Source organism: Alexandromys fortis, unplaced genomic scaffold (assembly GCF_014885135.2).
Source record: "Alexandromys fortis isolate MF-2015 unplaced genomic scaffold, M_Fortis_MF-2015_v1.1 scaffold_59, whole genome shotgun sequence".
Taxonomy (NCBI): domain Eukaryota; kingdom Metazoa; phylum Chordata; class Mammalia; order Rodentia; family Cricetidae; genus Alexandromys; species Alexandromys fortis.
Genome location: NW_026067943.1, coordinates 4,335,703 through 4,355,856, shown reverse-complemented (window position 1 = coordinate 4,355,856; position 20,154 = coordinate 4,335,703). Strand labels below are relative to the sequence as shown.

The 20,154-nt window shown below is 47.0% G+C and overlaps 1 protein-coding gene and 2 pseudogenes across 3 annotated transcripts in view; 2 read left to right on the top strand and 1 right to left on the bottom strand.

Moving 5' to 3' along the window:
• The window catches only part of Atg7 (autophagy related 7), a 211,666-nt gene that overhangs the window by 158,647 nt on the left and 32,865 nt on the right, over nt 1-20,154 (bottom strand). For all 3 annotated transcript variants that reach the window (XM_050148302.1, XM_050148303.1, XM_050148304.1), the window contains 3 exons: nt 17,932-18,009; nt 14,065-14,181; nt 12,387-12,536 (listed from right to left, as the gene is read on the bottom strand). In XM_050148302.1, coding sequence (XP_050004259.1) covers nt 12,387-12,536; nt 14,065-14,181; nt 17,932-18,009 — 345 coding nt within the window. The remainder of the gene's footprint in view (nt 1-12,386; nt 12,537-14,064; nt 14,182-17,931; nt 18,010-20,154) is intronic.
• Nucleotides 1,512-8,211, top strand: LOC126505428 (60S acidic ribosomal protein P2-like; annotated as a pseudogene).
• Nucleotides 9,739-12,366, top strand: LOC126505427 (small nuclear ribonucleoprotein Sm D2-like; annotated as a pseudogene).

Below are 20,154 nucleotides of genomic sequence, written 5' to 3'. Positions count from 1 at the left end.
TCGGAAGGCTGAAGGGAAGAGAGGACTCTGACAGGCGAGAACTGGAATAGTTCCCCTGTGCTCCCTGGCCTGGCACGTGGCACGGCAGAAAGCAAGAACCAGAGAGTTTAGAAAGAAGAAAAACTGGAAGGAAAGGAGAGAGGGAGGGGAGGAGGAGAGACAGAAGCTAGAGGGCAGAGGACAGTCTGCCTTCAGGACTTACAGAGGAGCGCCTCTTAGGGAAATCAAGCTGTAAGAATGGCTCAACTGTGTGTGCTGAAGACAGAACACTGGAACAAGGACTGTGTCCTGAGTCTGCAGTCGGTGCAAGTTAAAAAGCCAGACACCCAGACACCTGCATAGTGGGAACACATACTCCTCCCACTCCTCTCTACTGCTCCCTTAACTCTGACTTCCATCTGCATAATTCTAGTCAAACCATAGGCCGCCAGTGAGGGTGTTACTTGGGGAGGCACAGAGCTGCCTCCTCCCACGAGCCATCACCACTGTAGGTGAGATCTATTTTTTTTTTCTCTCTCCTCTCTGTCAAAAGGTCCCTGGCTCCCCAGATCTGTCTGTCTGTCTGTCTGTCTATCCTCCCTTCTTTCCTTCCTTCCTTCATTTTTTTCATTTTTCTTTTTATCTTTTCTTCTTTTTCCCAAACAGAGTTTCTCTGTGTAGCCCTGGCTGCCCTGGAACTCACTCTGTAGACCAGGCTGGCCTCAAACTCAGAGAACTGCTTGCCTCTGCCCCCTCCTGAATTAGAGGTGTGTGCCACCATACCCACCGAGATATTGATTTCTAAAAACCATTCTCCAATAACATATCAGGGCACTTTGGACACATGGCTGATTTTAGGGCTGGGACAGAGAAAACACAAGATGTGCCTGGACCATCTTATAGTACCAAAAACAAAACAAAACAAAAAAAAAGAATGAGGCCACATCAGGGAAATGAAGATAGCACAAGGAACAAGGAGCCTAAGTGTCCAAACAGGAGCATCCAGAGGGGCCATGACCTGAACTATACATAAGTGTCTATGACCCCATGGCAGCGTGCTTGCCTAGTGTGTGCCAGGCCCTAAATTCCATCCTCAGCTCTGCCAAAAAAAAAAAAAAAAAAGAAGAAGAAAGAAAGAAAGAAAGAAAGAAAGAAAGAAAAAATAGATTAAGCCATATTGGAACTAATAGGAACTCAAACAATGTGTATGGATGCTGCCTTCTTCAGGAGAGGACCTTATCTTCCCCCATCTCTGGGAGAGACTGAACTGAAGGGTTTGTTTCTAAAGTGTAACTTTATAGGGGAGAGCTGTAACCAAGAGCGCTACGTGGACATCATGGATCCCTGGAGAGGAGGGAAGAGCAGGGGAACTTGATTATATTTAGATTCTTTTAAAAACCCATAACCACGTTCTTTTTTAAAAAAATTATTTTTATTTATTTTTCCATACAATATTTTGATCATATGATGTCCCCTCCACCTACCCTCCCCACCCATTTCTCATACCCACCCAACTTTATATCCTTTCTCCCTAAAACGAAACAAAGCAACAAAACAAATACCAACACAAATAAGCAAACTATATAAAAAAAAAACCCAGCAAGACAAAAATATGAAAATGAAACTATATCAGTCATGGGAACTAGGGGAAATAACTACTACTATTATTCTGGCAAATAAATATAGCAATAAAATGATTCCTAATGACATGTTGCTATACCCACAGATCAGAGTATTGCCCAACCATCATCAAAGAATCTTCTTGTAGTAGAAGGGAATTAACACAGAGACTCACAGCTAGACAATGTGCAGAGAGTGAGAGACTTTGGAGCATTCAGCCCTAAATGGAACGTCCTAAATCCTCACCTCAGAGCTCAGGAAGCTATGCAGAAGAGGAGGCAGAAAGATTGCAAGAGCCAGAGGTGGTGGACGATTGCAAGGAAACAACAGGAAGGATACACGTGAACTCACAGAGATGGTGGCAGCACACACAAGGCCTGTACTGGTGCAAACCAAGAAAATACCAACACTGAGAAGGGGAACTGGACACAAAGTCTCGCCCCCCTAATCAAGATGCTACCTGCAAATGATACTCACTGTCACTGGGGATACCAGCCACACCGCAGGACAGGTCCCACGGCTAGGAGTAACTGGCCAATGCAAAACAGACATCAAAAACGTGTGTGTGTATTGGTGTCCTCTTTGGTTTGACTTGCTATTTTTTTGTCTTAATTTTTTTAAAATTTAGTTTGTGTCCATAAGCACCTTTTAATAAGAAAATAGATATTCTGAAAACATAGCTAGCTAAACAATTAAACTGTCAAGGCCATCCACACAAGACAGTTTGGAGAGCCTAAGAGACTAAGAAGACACGACACAACAGAAAAACTGTGGTGTAAGGCTGGTTCAGGAGTTCCTGGGGAAACCGAGAGTACTATAGCAGCCCTGGCGCCTGAGCTCTGAAGAGGAAGCAGAGGTGGAAGGCAACAGTGTAAGGAAAACAAACTCCCCAGGACAGACCGGAACTCTGCACCAGTCTTTACAACTATCTTCTTTTTGATATTTTCCCAGTTACTCTAAAAAATTACTCTGGTTTTTTTTTTATGTGTATGAATGTTTTCCTTGCATGTATGTATCTTCACCACGTGATACCCACAGAGGTCACACTGGAACCGGAGTTATGGATGTTGTAAATTGGTACATGGGTGCTGGGAATCAAACCTGGATCCTCTGAAAGAGTAGCAATGCACTTTGCCACTGAGCCATCTCTCCAGGCCCACTGGTTATTACTAAATAAAAATTTTATTTTATGTGTGTGGATGTTGTGCTTGCATGCATGTTTGTGCACTGTGTGTGAAGTACCAGAAGAGGGCATCAGATTCCTTGAAACTGGATTTCCAGATGCTTGTGAGCCACCATGTAGATGCTGGGAATCAAACCCCTGGTCTGGAAGAGCAGTGAGTGCTCTTAACCACTGAGCAACCTGTCTAGTTCCTGCAACTATCTCCTATAAAGCTAACGTTATTTCAAAATAAAAGTTTAAGTTTTAATGAAGGAAAAGCATGGAGAATCCTTCTCACCCTTCCAGGTCTTAGACATATAGTAGCTGTCTAGTAAATGTTTACTGAATAATAGAAAGATGGACGAATGAAGGCCAGGATGGACCATGGCATTTGTCCAGCACACGCAGATCCTGTGTTTGATTCCCAGCACTGCCAGGAAGCAAAACAAAATAAAAAAAAAAAAGGTCCAAAAATTAGACATAAAAGAGTGGGAGGGAGGGAAGGGAGACTGGGGAAGGAGGCTGAAGATGCTGCAGCATGGATTTCCTTCCTACGTAAAGGGAGGGTAAATAAAAACACAGCTCATACGTGCTCATGTGCACAAACATAATTTGTATGCAGAGGGTAGGAAGCAGGGAGGGGGAAGGAGAGGGAGAGAGAGACAGTGACAGATAGTGCGGAGAAATGGGTTTGTGCCACCACGCACATGTGGAGCCAGAGGACACCTGTGTGGAGTCAGATCTTTCCTCCACCTTCACATGGGTTCTGGGGGTTGAACTCAGGTCACTAGGCTTGCACTGTAAGCACCTTTTTCCACCAAGCCCCGTCACTACCACGCCACTACCACCCCCACCTCCTCTTTGAGACAGGGTCTCACTATGTAGCTGTGCCTGTTCTGGAACTCACTGTGTGGACCAGGCTGGCCTCAAACTCACAGAGATCCACTTGCTTCTACCTCCAAGCGCTGGGATTAAAGGTGTGTGCCGGAACACCCAGTTCTGTTCTACTTTTCATTTAAATTAGCCCACAAGCTTTATGCATTTATTCCCTACCGTGCTTAGTGCAGTGTAAGCCAACACGGAAGCTGAAGCAACAGCTAAAGAATCCCCTGTCCACATCTTCCTGCATAACTAATGTCCTGGTTGGGCCCTGCTCCCCTTGCCAACTTGACAAAAGTTAGTGTTGTCTGGAGAGAGGAATTAAAATGCCTCTATGAATTTCCCATAGGCAAATCCATAGTATATATTATTCATTAATAACTGATGTGGGTAGGCTGAGGTGGCCCAGCCCAGTGATGGCAGTGTCACCCCTGGGATATGTAAGAAAGGAAACCGAGCGAGCCAAGGACGCAAGTCAGTAAGCAGCACTCCTCCGTGGCTCTGTCTCCGTTCCTCCAGGCTGCTGCCTTCACTTGCCCTCCTGATAGTCTACAACTGTAAGATAAAATAAACCATTTCTTCTCCATTGCTTTGGGTGTGGCCTCTGCCGCAGCAATAGAAATCCTAGCTAAGACATCACTCCTAATTATTCTTTACATAAATACATTTGTATTATGACTTCTAAACAGAAGCGGAATCATGCCATGAATACAAATTCCTGTCTCTCATCATACCTAAGCTCCTCCTGGCCTGCAAGAGTTCTGCAGCCATTGCTACAGTGGCTGAATGGTGTTCCGTGGCAGAAATGCATAAGCCTTTCGTATGTCCTGCTGGAAGACAGGTCCATTGTCATCTATCCTCAGTCTCAGAAAAGGAAATTCACTATTACCAACATCTAACTAACACGAGTTCACAGCCATCCTCTATAATTATTTCTTGATTATGTAAAACTCTCCAGTTTTGTTTGTTTGTTTTTTTTTCAAGACAGGGTTTTTCTGTGTAACAGCCCTGCTGTCCTGGAACTAGCTCTTGTAGACCAGACTGGCCTCGAACTCACAAAGATCCATCTACCTGCCTCTGCTTCCTGAGTGCTAATATTAAAGGCATGTGCCACCACCACCTGGCCTAACTCCTTAATTTTTGAAGTCTTTTCTAGCAGTATCTTCATGTCTTCAGGGCAAATAGATAGATGTGTGTCTACTTACAAATAAGTTCTCTCCAGAGAGATAAAATATTGTCCTCATACAGAGAACTTTTATCAAAGCCATGCTGAGCCTGTCTCTTACCACACGAGCAGCCAAAGCCAAGCATTCAATCCTGCAGGCCTTGCTGGTTCTATGTGAACTGTGAGGAAAATCACAGCCCCCACCTAGCAGGGCTGCGGTGGATCTTTACTGTGATGACCTGAGCACATGAAGCCTGGCGTGCTCCTGTGCTATTAACAGCAGCGGGGTGCCCACGGCCTCCAAGGGTACTCAGTGACCCACATCTCCATCAACTTCTCGGTAATTCTGATGCACTTGCTCCGGTCTGTGAACTTAAATCTGGGACACACTAGAGAGGGTAGCCTTGAAGCCAAGAGAAAAAAAAAAAATAAATAAACTCATGGGGCTTCTTCTCATGTCCTCAAAATCCCTGACTGGCCCTGTGGCTTCCCGTGCTGGGCACTTGGTCCTCTTCTCAGCCTGCATGCTCAGAGGAACCTGGGGTGTACCCACAGCCACCAGGCTTCAACAGCAGCACTCCCCTCACCCCACCATGACTCTGCTTTTCTCACACTATACTTAGTCGCTTGTGGGGCTCCAAGTCCAGAGGTTCTGATCAACCTGGGACTCGGCTGCAGCAGTGAGCTTTGGTGATAGCGATAGAAGCCGGGGCCACATGTGTGTTACAGCAGCACTCTAGTGCTGAGCGCATCCTTGGTGCCATGGCTGGGTTTCCAGGTGGTTCTAACAACAGCTGAAGACCACTGCTCAACAGTGTGTAGCAGTTTCTAGAAAGGATGGACGCATGCTACCCATGGACATCACGACTGCCTGGAAGCTGGCTGCACTCAGGCGCACACCCCATCTGATCCCCCATCTCTGTGAGGGAGAGTACCTATGTGCTCGGCAGACACCCAGGGCATTCTTACGCACAATCGCTTCAGCGCTAACGCTTTAGAGTCTAAGAAAAAGAGCGCTTGCTTAGAGAGTGGTTCAGTGCAGCTTTTTCCTTACTGTAACGATTATTTCCTGGACCACTCTGTATTCCTCACTCAAGGACCATACGTGATGAAGCAATCATGATATCAAACTAGGTAGAGGAAAAGGAGGAACCTTCCTTTCGCTGTAGCCTGATGCCGCCGAGGTTGTGCTCGCGTGAGGCTGGTCAGCAGAAGCAGACATGCGCTACATCGCCTGTATCTGCTTGCTGCCCTTGGGGCAACTCCTCTCCTAGCACCAAAGACGTTAAGAAGATATTAGACAGCATGGGCATGTGGGCATCGAGGCGGACAATGACCGGCTCAACATGGTCATCTGCGAGCTGAATGGAAAAACATTGAGGATGTCATCGCCCAGGGTGTTGGCAAACCTGCCAGTGTGCCTGCTGGTGGGGCTGTGGCTGTTTCTGCCGCCCCTGGCTCTGCAGCTCCTGCTGCTGGTTCTGCCCCGCTGCAGCAGAGGAGAAGGAGGAGTCTGAGGAGTCGGATGATGACATGGGATTTGCCTTGTTTGATTAAATCTCTGCTCCCCTGAAAATAAAACCTTTTTATGTATCTTGGAAAAAAAAAAAAAGAGGAACCAACAAATCCAATCTATACAATGATTGTAAGACTTTCCTGATTGTAGAAAATCTGATACTATGAAGAAGGGCGCACAAAGAGGATGATGAGGCAGGGGGACCTGAGATTGCAGCAGCGTGCTAGACTCCTTTCCCATCCTGGCATCTAGCACAGCCCCTGCTGCTCTGCACCTGGTGGCTGCAGACAACTGAACCAGTCAGCTTCTCCAGGCACGCTACACCACCCACCTTACTCCTAGTATCTGGTCCTGGAGCAGCTGGTCGAGGGAGGCTCTGAGTGCTAAGACTGGAAGCTCACATCCAGAACAGCAGCCTCACATCCTCAAGATCCATTTCCTTCCCTCTCAGCATTTGCTCTGTGTCAGTTTTAGCCCTAGAATTCTCCAGACGAGGATGGGAGTGGGGGCTTGCAAGCCAGAGAACTGAGATCTGAATTTCAGGCATCTCCCTGAGCTCCTCTGCTCTGGCCTCCTGCCACAGCACCACCTGCCACTCTCTGATGTCCCCTTTTTATTGTTCCCCTTTATGCAGCAAGGGGGGGAGTGGCTTCACTCTTCCTGTGGCAGCAGAATGCCTTACACTAGGGCTTACACAGCAGAAAGAGCACAGGCCACTGTCAGCAGGTGCCTGCTAACTCTGCACCTAACTGGTTTCAAGACCCAAAGAAAATTTTCCCCTCATCTGCAAATGGAAAGGGTTTTGAGGGGCTGGGACTGTGTGTGCTGTGAGGTGCTTGGCTAGCATACAAGCAACCCTGGGGGTTCAATCAGCAGCACCTCGTAAACCAGAGTAGAAACCCTAGCACTCAGGTGGAGGGTGGAGGATTAGAAGTTCAAGGTCATTCTTAGCCACACTGGGAGATTAGAGCCAACTTGGACTTAGTGGCCCAATCTCTCTCTCTCTAGTGTCAAAAAGGGAGGGAGGGATGGGGAGGGAGGAACTCAGAAAAAAAGGAACAAGGAAGGAAGGAAAGGGGGGAGGGAGTAAAGGAGGGAGAGAAGAAAAAGTGCTGATTTATTTCCTCTCAAAGGCCTCTCTTCAGATGTGGAGAATTTTAGATGACATCATAGAAAAAAAAAAGGAATCACAGCTAGGGCCCAGAAAAGCAGAGCCTAGTGAAGCTCAGTCCCACAGGGTCTAAGAGCACCCGAGAGGTGTTTAGGAAGAGCCTCCGTATCAACTCAGAAAATGACATTCCTCTAGAAATCTAAGTCAACTGTCAAACATGACTTCAGGAAAAAAAAAAATGTCGGCTGTGCAGAAGGTCCGACATGACTTACTCTTGGGTGACCTTTGGTAACTGACAACATCTGAGCTTAATTTTCCCATCTCTCCAGCGAGTCTCACCTGCATGCAGCACAGACTGAGAACAGGGCTATCACCCAAGAAGCAGTAACCATAGCAACACCGCAGACACCCCTTGCTGCAGTCACCTCTCCACATCCTATTCCAGTTCAGACTGTCACCACAGACCACCTCCATCTTCAGTTTCAAGGTCCTTTTATAAGAGGTAGAAAAAAAATAAGGGCACAAGGGCCAACTGATCAACACTCCCTGGGTCTCAAGTTTTATCATCCACAAACGCAGAGTTGAACCCAAATGCTATCTACATTCTATCAGCTAAGAACATTACACTCCACGCCGCAGCAGATGCCCAGCCTCAGAGAAGACGGGCATTTCTGGATAGGAGGGAATAAGAAAGCTTTGAGCAGAAATGAACAGGAATCAGTTTCTTAGAACACCCTGACCTAGGATGAGACATATAGAGCAGGGGTGATTAGCTAAACAGGAACATCTGCCGTGCACCCACAAACGGGGGTCAGGCTTAGAAGGCGAGGGGAGTTCTCCTATGGAGGAGGCATGCAGGGGGCAGACATGCACCACACAGGAGATGACAGAGCCCATTTGACAAGGGGCTAAGTATTAAGTATCATTTAATCTTCCTTTGAGGATTTGAAAGCGACTCCAAAGTCTCTTGGTGCTTCAGTAGCTAACTTGGAGCCCTGGTCTCAGGAGAAGCTATCTGGGGTAGTGAGGGCAGGTGAGCCAGCTTAATAACAGAAATGAAGACTGACTAGGAGTTCTGGGTTCTAAACCTGGCTTTGCCACAAAGTAACTGCATGAACTCGGCAGATTCACTTCCTTTATGACACAGCAGCAGAACAGAATTGAAAAGGAAGGCTGCTTCAAGGTTTATAAATGTCTGTTCCTTTCTGCTTTGCCGAGAGCATGTAGCTCGGTGAAGTGGCGCAGCTGGGATCTGGCAACTGTCCATGGAGCAATTTGCAGAAAACTATAACAGGAGAAAAAAGAGGACAAAACAGTCAAGCTGGCCATCTTCAGTTGGAGGGTTTTCCTGCAAGGATCCCATACAAATGGCTACCTCCAACTCTCAAAACTTGATATCCCAGGCAACGGACAAAGACTCCTTTTTAAAAGCACAGGGAAGAAAACGCACGTCTCAAGTGCACTCCAAGGTCACGGTCTTGAACAAAGACACAAAGAATTACCTAACACTAAGTGGTAGCTAAGTGAAGAGCAGGTCCTGCTAGCAGCAGACAGGAGCCTAGAAACCACAGGAGAACCTGCTGTAATTATGAAGCATTTTCTACTCTTCAGTAACTGTGCCGGAGGAAGATGAGCAACGCTTTCTCCGGGGACAGGGAGCAGGATGCTGCTCCCAGGTCCTCACAAGAACTGACTTGGAAGGGGACAGCATTGCATAGCAATTCAGGGCCAATGTGGAGCCAACTCTGTCCAGCTGAAATCAGCACTTCTTGCAGGAAATAAGAATTTCAATGGGGGCCATTTCTGAGCCTGCCAAGTGTGTAAGAATGTAGATCATGTGACGCGGGGGAAGCATGCAGCAGTGTGTGGCAGTGGTCGGTCACTAGCACTAGTGACCTCGACATGGCTCCCATAGTCTTGTGACGGCCAACCCTGGCTGCCTCTCCTCCACTCAGGGTTCTGTGACTTCACCTTTGTATTTTAAATAATCCATGGTAAGAATCCCAGTGCAGAGGAAATGAGCAAACACTACAAAATCTGGTGAGTCCTCCTTAAGGACTAGCTGTTAAGACATTAACCAGCACACCGCTGACTACAAACCGTAAAATGCTCCAGGATGGTGAGCTGGATCAGACGATAAGATGCTTCCTGGACAACTATGTGCACTTGGTGATCTGGATTTGTTTCCCAGAATTCAAGGTGTGAGAAGAGAACCGACTCTTGCAAGCTGTATACCCCCTTCTCTCTCTCTCTTTCACACACAGACACATACACACAAAATTAAAAATATCTAAGCATTTCTCTCTTCAATTTAGTATTTCTTTATCTAAAGAGCTTTTCTTTATAGAAAACTCAAGATGCAGGTGAGTTGGAAAGGAATAATTCATATATTAAAAAAAAAAATCACCTACCGGGTGGTGGTTGGCACACGCCATAATCCCAGCACTTGGGAGGCAGACACAGGCAGATCTCTGTGAGTTCGAGGCCAGCCTGGTCTATAGAGAGAGTTCCAGGACAGGTCCCAAAGCTACATAGAAACCCTGTCTTGAAAAGCAAAAACAAACAAACAATATCACTGGATGGTGGTGGTGCATGTCTTAATCCCAGCACTCGGAAGGCAGAGGCAGGGAGATCAGATCTCTGTGAGTTTGAGACCAGTCTGGTCTACAGGGCAAGTTCCAGGACAGTCAGGGCTATAAAAGAAACCCTGTCTTAAAAAACAAAACAAAACAAAACAAAATCTGAACAGGGGTTGGAGAGAGGGCTCAGCGGTTAAGAGCACTGACTGCTCTTCTAGAGGACCCAGGTTCCCAGCACCCATATGGCAGCTCACAACTGTCAGTAACTCCAGGATCCAGTACCCTCACACAGATATACATACGGCTAAACACCAGTAAAATAATTTTTTTAAAAAATCTGACAGTAACGAAGTATGAGAGTCAAAAACAGTAAAGATATTATACACCTTTTAAAAAGGGGTATGGAGCATGATATCGTTCTAAAAGGCTGCAATCAAACAGAATATGGTATAATTTTTGTTTCAAATAATGCACAGAAAAGGTTACAAGAAAACATAATACTTTACTTCAAAAACAACACAAAGCTGAGTATGGTGGCACAGGCTCACATCCCAGCACTTGGGAGGCTGAGGCAGGAGAATCTCAGGGTCCAGATCATCCTGAGCTATGTATCAATACTTTCCCTTGAAAATAAAATAAAAATCTCAAAACTTAAAATCAGTGGCTAAAGAACTGTGAAGCTTTGCAATGGCGGAAGCGAGCTGAAGCTGGAGATTAAGCACACGCAGAAGCACAGCAAGCACAGCACACTGACACTGTGTGCATGTGTGTGTGTTTCCCACCATCCCACTATAATTCACCACATTCATATTCTCTCTTTCTCAGATATCCTGGAACTTGCTCTGTAGACCAGGTTGGCCTAAACATTCACAAGGCTCTGGGTTCTCGAGTCACCTGACCATCAGTTGAGTCCCGCCCTCCTTTCGCTCTACTCCAGAGACCTGAGCAACGCGCTGGCGGAGGGAGTAATCTGCAAGCGAAACCTCCACCATGAGTCTCCTCAATAAACCCAAGTGTGAGATGACCCCAGAGGAGCTGCAGAAGTGGGAGGAGGAGGAATTCAACACAGGTCCTCTCGGTGCTCACGCAGTCAGTCAAGAACAACACACAAGTGCTTATTAACTGTCGCAACAACAAGAAGCTCCTGGGACGGGTGAAGGCCTTTGACAGGCACTGCAGCATGATGCTGGAGAATGTAAAGGAGATGTGGACTAAGGTCCCCAAGAGCGGCAAGGGCAAGAAGTCCAAGCCTGTCAACAAGGATCGCTACATCTCCAAGATGTTCCTGCGCGGGGACTCAGTCATCGTGGTGTTACAGAACCCGCTCATGGCCAGCAAGTAGAGTAGAGGCCTCTTTCTTCCATGAGAGCCTGCTCCCTGCCCTGACGAGCCCTGCCCAATGGGATGGATATAAAACCCTGTGTTTTTTGTTAAAAAAAAAAAAAAAAAACCAACTGACCATCAGTTAAGGGCCTCTTTTCTCAGCTCTCATACATTTTACTAACGTTACTCCACCTGATTTCACAACTTCTTAATACCTGCAGATCATTTTAATTGAGCCAACCTGACATGTGGCTTAAATTATATTCAAATGCAATATATCTTATTACTTAAGAAAACATTTGCAATACTCTTAGTCATTTAAAAGAATTTGATTGAGGGCCTCAGACAAGTGCTACACACTCCACAAACAACAACTGATCAATATGGGCCCTGGTTAACAGTCTAACATGGCACAAAAAGGGACTGTGTGGAGGGAGGTCACACATGGCCGGCCACCCCTGTGGGAATGCTCTGCAGTGTCACTAATACAGAGACTGTTGTAGGATGCTCACAGGAGGATGACACACTGCGAGTGAAAGCAGACAGAAAGGGATCTAGGTGCGGTTGACTGGGTGGTAGAGTCTGGATGAAAGTGGGCAGGCTTAGTCAGCGCAATGGCTTATGGGGAGGGTAGCAGAGGATGGGCAGAAAGGCACGGGGGTCAGAAGAAGGCCTCACTAGGCTCTGTTCACTGAATGAGTGGCATGAGCCATCTGAGGATGACTCTTTCATAGCAGGATTATGCAAGATGGGAGCAAGAAGATTCCAGACGAGATCAGTGATGAGGCTGGGAATCAAACACAGGGCATTTCTAGAGAGAAAACGGATCTCTTCATCACTAACAGAAGGGAGCAGTCATACCACCGAGCTAAGAGAGAGATAGAGAGATCCCAAGGAGGACTTGAACTGCGGACAGTAGGGACAGAGAAGAAAATGTTCTAGAATGCACTGTAAAGGGTCAAGAAAATGAGCTTCAATTTGATAGTGGTCTATTACAATGCAAACTTCAAAAATTTAAACTGCCTAACAAAATGATACCCATAGATTCTGACCTTTGTCCTTTGACCTTGGAAGAAATCACTGTAGTGTTTGAGCAAGGAGACCTGCACGGTGTGGTCATCGTACTTGACTAAGAAGTATGGCAGGGCGGTGACTCCTTCGGCTTGACATAGGTCATCGTAGGCACGCTCGAGGGCCTGCATCTGGAAACAGTGGAGGTGAGGGCACGCTCTAGGAAAGAGTTCTGAGCTAAAGGCCAAAGCCATCCAAGGAACCGCAAAGCCAGCTAGCTAGAAAAAACTGAGTTCCCCAAGTGCCCACTGACACCAGTTCTTAACTTTTCTATAACATTTTCCTTGTGTTATGCCTTCACAGGGCCACAAAGGCAGCAGTTCATAGGTTAGAATGGTGGCTGCCTAAGCTGTCAACAGGGTTACAGAGGTAACCAAGTGTTCTGTGAGGAACCAGCAGGCCAAGCAGTGAGAAAACTTGTCATTATCTTGTACAGTTTTGTTGACATAATCCACATGCCCTAAAATTCACTCAGAGGGCAGAATCATTGTCTTGAAAATTTTCATTTTTTATTTTTATGTTTTGTGTACCAGGTGCCTGCAGTACCTGTGGAAACCTGAAGAGGGCATCAGATCCCTTGAAGCTGGAGTTAGTCATGAGAGGCTAGGAGCCAAACCTGGGTCTGTAGCACCAACAAGCACTCTTAGCCAGTGAGCCATCTCTCCAGTCCAGACTCATGATTGTTTTTTCCTTTTAGTAGCATGTTATGAGCCTGGGTAATAGTTCCTGAGATGATCTGAAGCTTCTTCTTTTCTCCTTAAATATGAACATTCAACTAGAATGTGCTGCCTTAAGCTAAATTTTTTCCTTAGGAAACTAGCTACAGAAAACTACAACCATGTATTTGTTCTAAAGTAATGCTTAAATCTTTTTTTTAAAGGTTTATTTTTATTTCATGTATATGAGTAAGTACTTTTGTGTATGTGTGTCTGTACACCACATGCATGTAGCGACCACAAGGCCAGAGGAGGGTCTTGGTCCTCCTGGAGATGGAGTTCCGGCTGCCTGAAGCTACCACGTGGGTGCTGGCATTGGGACCTGGGTAAGAGCAGTAAAGCACTCTCCGCCCCCACCCTGACTTTACATCTTTGCCGGCGTCAGAATTCTGCATCTTACTGACTGACATGCTTCTGGAATTCAGATCATCTTGACTCTCAGTCAAGGTCTTAAGAACAATCAGATTTTCCAACTAGGTCTGTGTTCTGCCAGCCTGATTATTGTAACTGTTCTTGGGACCCATCTCTATTGGCCTCCTTGAAGGAAAGAGCTAGACCTGCAAGTCCATTTGGTCTGGGGTGGGGGTGGGGAGACTTGTGCTTGTTTCTCAGACTCTCCTGAAGAGCTGTGGCTTTATGTCTTCCCTACTTACTGAAAATGAAAAACACACTTTCGTAAATTCTCAGTCTTTCAAAATGTTCCTGCAATTCCTCCCTGTGGGTTTAGCATTTCACAAATCTCCATGGGCCACCTGGAGGACAATGGCTCCTCCTCTCCACACTGACCTTATCAGCACTTGGTAAACACAGCCCCGCACCATCTGCAGGGCTCCCCAGGTGCCTCTGCTCCAGCCGGAGAGCTGATGCTCAGCTTGGTGTGAGCCACACACCTGCTCTCACAGTTAAGCCCAACTTTACCTGCATTTGTTTTACTGGCTGATACCTGTTTTGGTGAAAGCCTCTGATCCAAGCCCACAGGCCCCTGGATTAGAGGGATGCTCTCAGGAAGGCAGAGGGCAGGACAACAAAACCAATAGTAGAAGTGGTACTTCTTCAGGTCCTAGGGGAAACACAAATCAGAACAAAGTTGTAACACTGGTCCTATGACTCAAAGCACCACACATCTATTAGTGTAAGATATTAAGCCAGGAGCAGTGGTGCATGCCTGAGAGGTGAAGACAGGAGGAACAGAGTTTAAGGAAATCCTGAGCTACACAGTAAGTTAGAGGCCAGCCTGGGTTACATAAGACCCAGCTTCAAAATCTACCACAGGAAAAGCCGGGCGCATTAAAAGCCAACGCACACACTAAGTATACCCGATCATCTCCATCAGAGATCGCTGGAGGACACAGAACTTCTGCCTGGACCCTGGGCTTCCTGCCCATATCTCACATACATTGGTAAACAGACTTTCTCACTCAGAAACAGAAGTTGAACCCTTGACCCCTGCGTGCTTTAGGAAGAAGCTACCCTAGGAGTAGCCTCTTGTCCCATTTTACACCCAGCAGGCTTCTCATGGAGACCCCACCAAAACACACAGCTGTGCTGTTCAGTCCTGAGAAAGTGGTGCTGATCTGTTCTCCTCTGCGCCCTGGAAGGAACCTTCCCCAAGGGCTTGGTGTTTGAGGAGGCTCAGATTTTGCAGATTTCAGACGATTTACATATGAACCCTGAAATGCCCTGTGAATGGGACCTAAGCCTAGACAGAGTTATATAAGTCTTATTTCCACGGCCTGCATGAAATTTTATATAGTATTTTTAGGGCAGCAGTGTTTGAAGTGTGGAATTTCCACTGTGTTACCATGTCAACATTCAAAGTCCTGATCTGGAAACATTCTGACTTAAGATTAAAGATGCTCTCCCTCCTACTGAAAAAGCATGGGATAAAACCGAACTCTCTGAATATGGTGGACAATGAGGGCTGCTGAGAAGTCAAGGACAATGACATGGGTTTTGGTCCTACTGCATGTACTGGCTTTGTGGGAGCCTAGCCTGTTTGGATGCTCACCTTCCTAGACCTGGATGGAGGGGGGAGGACCTTGGACTGCCCACGGGGCAGGGAACCCTGACTGCTCTTCGGACACACCAAGAAATTCTCTGTGGATATGACCGTTCCAGAGTTTTTATAGAAATGGAATCACTCAACGCCTTTTAAAATACAAATGTATATGTAGCACAGTTCCAGATGAGAGCCCAAAAATCAGTCTCCATCTTGTTCACTGACTGAAGAACTTAAAAAAAAAATCCCTTTTTATAAAGGCAAAGCAAACTGTCAAACTGAAATTAATGAAGGGCCTCACCCTCTGAGGCCTGAGAACTGCAGACAAGAGAACTGAAAGCCTGGGAGCCCACTCTCTTTCCCTGTGCTTAAGTGATTTGTCACAGCTGACCTTCAGCAAAAGGTTAAACAATTCAAGATGGGGGACAGCACACACGCCGCCAGCTTATCAGGTCACCCCCAGAAACCAAAGCTTTCTTAGAGTTGTGCTTTCCCCCCGGGATACAAAGGATCTTGGACAAATTAAACATAAAGCCCTTTGTGTCTGAAGAGTTTAAAGGACCTTTTGATTTTCTTGTACAGCCTGGCTAAGAACATTTTGCAAAAAGGTAAAGCAAGGCAGTTAGCCACTGACTCTAGGAAGCTGCTTCAAAGTTTAATAAAAGCTGATGTTATTTTCTCATTAAGTCAAAACTGTTAGTTGGGATCCTTGGTATAAAAAATGAACTAATGCTTAATTAATAAGAATTCTTAGTATATAAAGGTACTCATGATCAAGGAACAAACCTTTAGCACCAATTAAATCCATTCTACCAAGGAATTCATAAGTAGATAAATGATTGACATCCAAGCTGCACCTGGTAACCTGACATCCTCTCTCCCACCCATCCTCCTCCCATAACTCACTGGGAAATGTGCCCCTCATAGGTAATGGCCCTTGGGCTGCCTGAGGAAGAAACCCTGCCAGCCTCTCCTGTGCCTGGCAGGGAGTGACACAGAGGACATTTGGAGAAGCAAGGCTGTTAAAAAATAACTAAATTGGTACCTTTCTCCCAACGTATACACTTAAATCTATATGAAAACATTTGATGTAGGTAAGTTTTCTATCTATCTGTTGTTTCATTGGTTAATTAATAAAGAAAACTGCTTAGCCTGACAGGTAAGAACATAGGTAGGCGGGGAAGACAGAACAGAATGCTGGGAAGAAGGCAATGAGAGAGCCGCCATGAAGTCACTAGAGTCAGACATGATGAATCTTTCCCGGTAAGCCACGGCCTTGTGGTTCTACACAGATTATTAGATATGGGTTAAAGCAAGGTGTGAGAGTTAGCCAATAAGAGGCTAGAACTAATGAGCCAGGCAGTGTTTAAATGAATACAGTTTGTGCGTTGATATTTTGGGTGTAAAGCTAGCTGTGTGGGAGCCGGGAGGATGAAAAGCAGGCCTGCTTGCCTCATCAATACAAACATTTTCTTACTATATTCAACTTTACTAAGTAAATAAGGATATCAAATATGTGGAAGGAGATTGATGACCCGGGTTGAAGAGGCGGTGGCAAAGCAACACACTACACTTAATATGCCTAGAGGCACAGGCACAGCCAAAGAGAACAAATATCAGCGTGGCTGGCCACTGAGGGTCACTGTTCACACTAGAGCACAGGAATCTAATCTGGAATGTAGAGGGAGTCTACAGAACAGTCACGTGACAGAACACAGCAGCATTTTACAGACATCTGCGTATGCAGGTGCCGTCCTCTGCTATGGGGCTGTGTGTAAACATAAGGGGAGAGCAGCTCTTGGGCTCCTAACTAGTCGGCAGGCCGCCCTTAACATTATATAAATTAAGTCTTGCATATAGAAAAGCTTTCTTTTTCTCTTGATAAACGATTGTGTGTGTGCTGAAGCCAGGTGGTATGGCTGCCCCCATCCAGAAGCCCCTTCTGTGCAGTGGCTATTACTGAGACTTCAGATCTGAAGTGTCTTCAGAGGCAAGCAAAAGCTTGGTCCCTGGGCTGTAGTGCTGAAAGCCAGACAGGCATTTAGGATGTGGGGCGGGGTCTGGGGAGGGGAGATTAATAGGATGGAATTAACCCACTGAGGGCATGCCTTTAAAGGGGACACTGGTTCTCTCTTTGCTTCCCAGGGACAATGAAGTGAACAGCTCCTGCTTCATGCTCTCACCATGATAGTCTCTGTGATCATAGGACCAATCACAGAGAAGCCAAGACACCAAAGAACAACACCTCTAAAACTACAAGCCACCTTCTTATAAGTTATCTCAAGAACTTTGTCGTAGAGACAGAAGGTGGAGTTTCATGATGGGCCTTGAAAGAAAGCTGGGTGCTTGTTTTGTTTTTCATTTGCTTGTTTTGAGACTTACTGTTGCTATGTAGCTGACCTGAAATTCACAATGTACACTGGACTGGCCTTAAACTTGCGAGTAACTCTGTTTCTGCCTCATGACTGCTGGGGTGAGAGGTGTGTCACCACAGCTGGCTGTAGGATCCTATTTCACGCAGACACGATCAGGCAACAGCAGAGCCTCCGTTTCCAGAGTCTGCTCTATTCTGTGCTGAATGACAGAAGTTGGGTCACTATGTCTGAGAAATTCTGCAATGGCTGTAGGGTGATCAAGAGGCACAGGTCAGTTCTGCACTGTTCACAGGTGCTGGCATGACCTCCACTATTCAGCAAGCTTCCCATTAATGGTCCTAGCACACACTTCTGGGGAACAACTCTCAGAGAGCGGAGCCTCCAGTTGGTCCATGGGGCCGAGTCAGGGCTGTGTAGTCTCCATCTATTTACTTACCGCGAAGGTCAAGAGCAGAAACTTGTTGAGGAGCAAGGGGTTTTCCAGAGCAGCGCCTGACTTTATGGCTTCCCAAATCTGCCAGAAGAACCAAAGGTGTTAGGTCGGGCGGGCTGCTGGTTTCTCTGTCCAACCACCGCTCTCCTTCCCTTCTAGCCTGCGCTGCTCTCAGACACTGAAGTGGCTCATTACACCTGTCTGCCTACTTCACACCGCCTCTCCAGCAGCCGTGCTCCGTCATTATCAGTAGGCGAGTACCTGGCACCCTCCCTCAGGGGCACTCGGCACCGAGGAGGCAAGTAGACACTCACACCTTTGAGATACCCATCAGTAGGGATTCGCTACTCTCTGCTGTGTACCTGGCATGTCATGGCTGCACAGATAAAAAGCACATGTCCAGCTCCATGCAGGACTTCTGTCACAGAAGCAAGACACCTGACCTGTCAAGAAGTGGAAACTGGGGGGGAGGAGAGGCTCTGAAATGAGTGATCTGAACTAAACTACACAGTGTGGCTTTGCTTGCTTTTTTTCCTTTCTTTCTTTTTGGCTGGGCTGGAATTCTCTAAATAGAATAGGCTGGTCTCAAACTCAATAGATCCCCTGCATGTGCCTTCTTAGTGCTGGGATTAAAGGCGTGCGCCACCACGCCCATCCCCACAGTGGGGCTTTCTCAGGGCTCTATTTGGAGTTTTGAGAGATGAGAAAAGGAGCGTGGCCTCCATGTCTGAACACTAGGCTAGTGCTGTATCTGTGGACAGAAGCCAGGTTGTCACCAGCTGGTCACAAGATGCTCACAGCTCAGTTGCTAACCTAAACTGCTACAAAAGCCACAGTAAATGCTGGCAAATGCATGTGTGAGAGGAAAGCAGACATCACCACCCTGGAGGCGCTGGACCATGGAAGAGTGGACCCCACTTTCTGATGAGTTGGCTGGGGTGGGGTAGGGACCACAGGAGAAATCTGAGCCTGGTCAAGGTTGGAATTTTTCCCTTCAGGAGTAAGGCCTGATGCAACTCTCTAGAGCTGCATCCACTTCGATGGAGGTGACCACTGGGACCCACATAGTTTCTCGTTTCTCTGCCATATTGTCGTGGTTATTGCTAGGGTGGCTCTTGCAGAAGGTCCTTTATTAAACTGACTTGTAGAATCCACACGATGGACAGTGACCACAGCAGAGTAGTTAGCTCTCTTGTGTACAGGGAGGGGATCTTCTGGTTACCCCGAGATACTCGGCTGTAAAGAATCCCGGTACGGTGCTGCAGGGAGCTAGATGTACCCTCCTCACTGCTCAGTACCTCCCAACCATCCTCTCCGGCTTCTCCTGCTTCTTCCCTCCCCAGCCTTACCCTCTGTTCTACAGGCTCCTTGCGTTGAATATGTTCACTTCTACACGTGAGTGGGACTCTGCTTGGCGTTCTGTGCCCGACTCATTTTACTTCCTCTAAGGCCTTCCTGTCTACTCATGTTGTCACAGATGGCAGGATTTCATTCTTCCTCGTGGGTAAGGTCCCTGTGCGTATGTACCATATTCCCACATGAGCTCGCCTGCTCAGGGCACCCTGGATACTGAGGACAGGCTGCAGATGTGCCTTCAGTGTTTAGATCTCACTTCCGCTAGATAAGACACCCAGTGGTGGCACTCTGGGTCGCCAGCTAGTAGCTGTACTGATTATATTCTCCGAAGGCAAACAAGATGCCATTTGTTTTCTAAGACTAGTGTGAAGACCCCGCAAATAACTGAGACAAGAAGACGGGCAAAGACCAACCCCTCCACCCCATTCTTTCATTCTCCTCCACCTCAGAAGTGACGAGGCAAAGTAAAGACATACGGGTAGAAACAGCACGGCCCAGAGAGAGGCAACAGCACAGAGCAGGCCACCCCATCCACTTGGTACCACTGAGACAGAGGACACAGGGGCAAGACTGACAGGCCAAAATAGCAGAGATCTCAGCGGGCTCACAGGTCACCTGCACTGACCAGAGTTTGCCCTGGTAACACTGGAGGCCTGTAATTGCCATTGTGGCTCAGACAGCCAAGCCTCCTGAGGGACAAAGCACAGAGCCCCAGGTCCATTTGGTCACAGCTGTGTAATTCTCAGAGGCCACACTGTTCCAAATGTTTCCTGGACTCCAGCAGGCCAAGCTCATTTCCTACCTTAGCCCTGCATGAACCCCAGCCCCACCTCAGAGCCTGGCTGTCTCCCCCCCCCCCCCCCCCCCCCC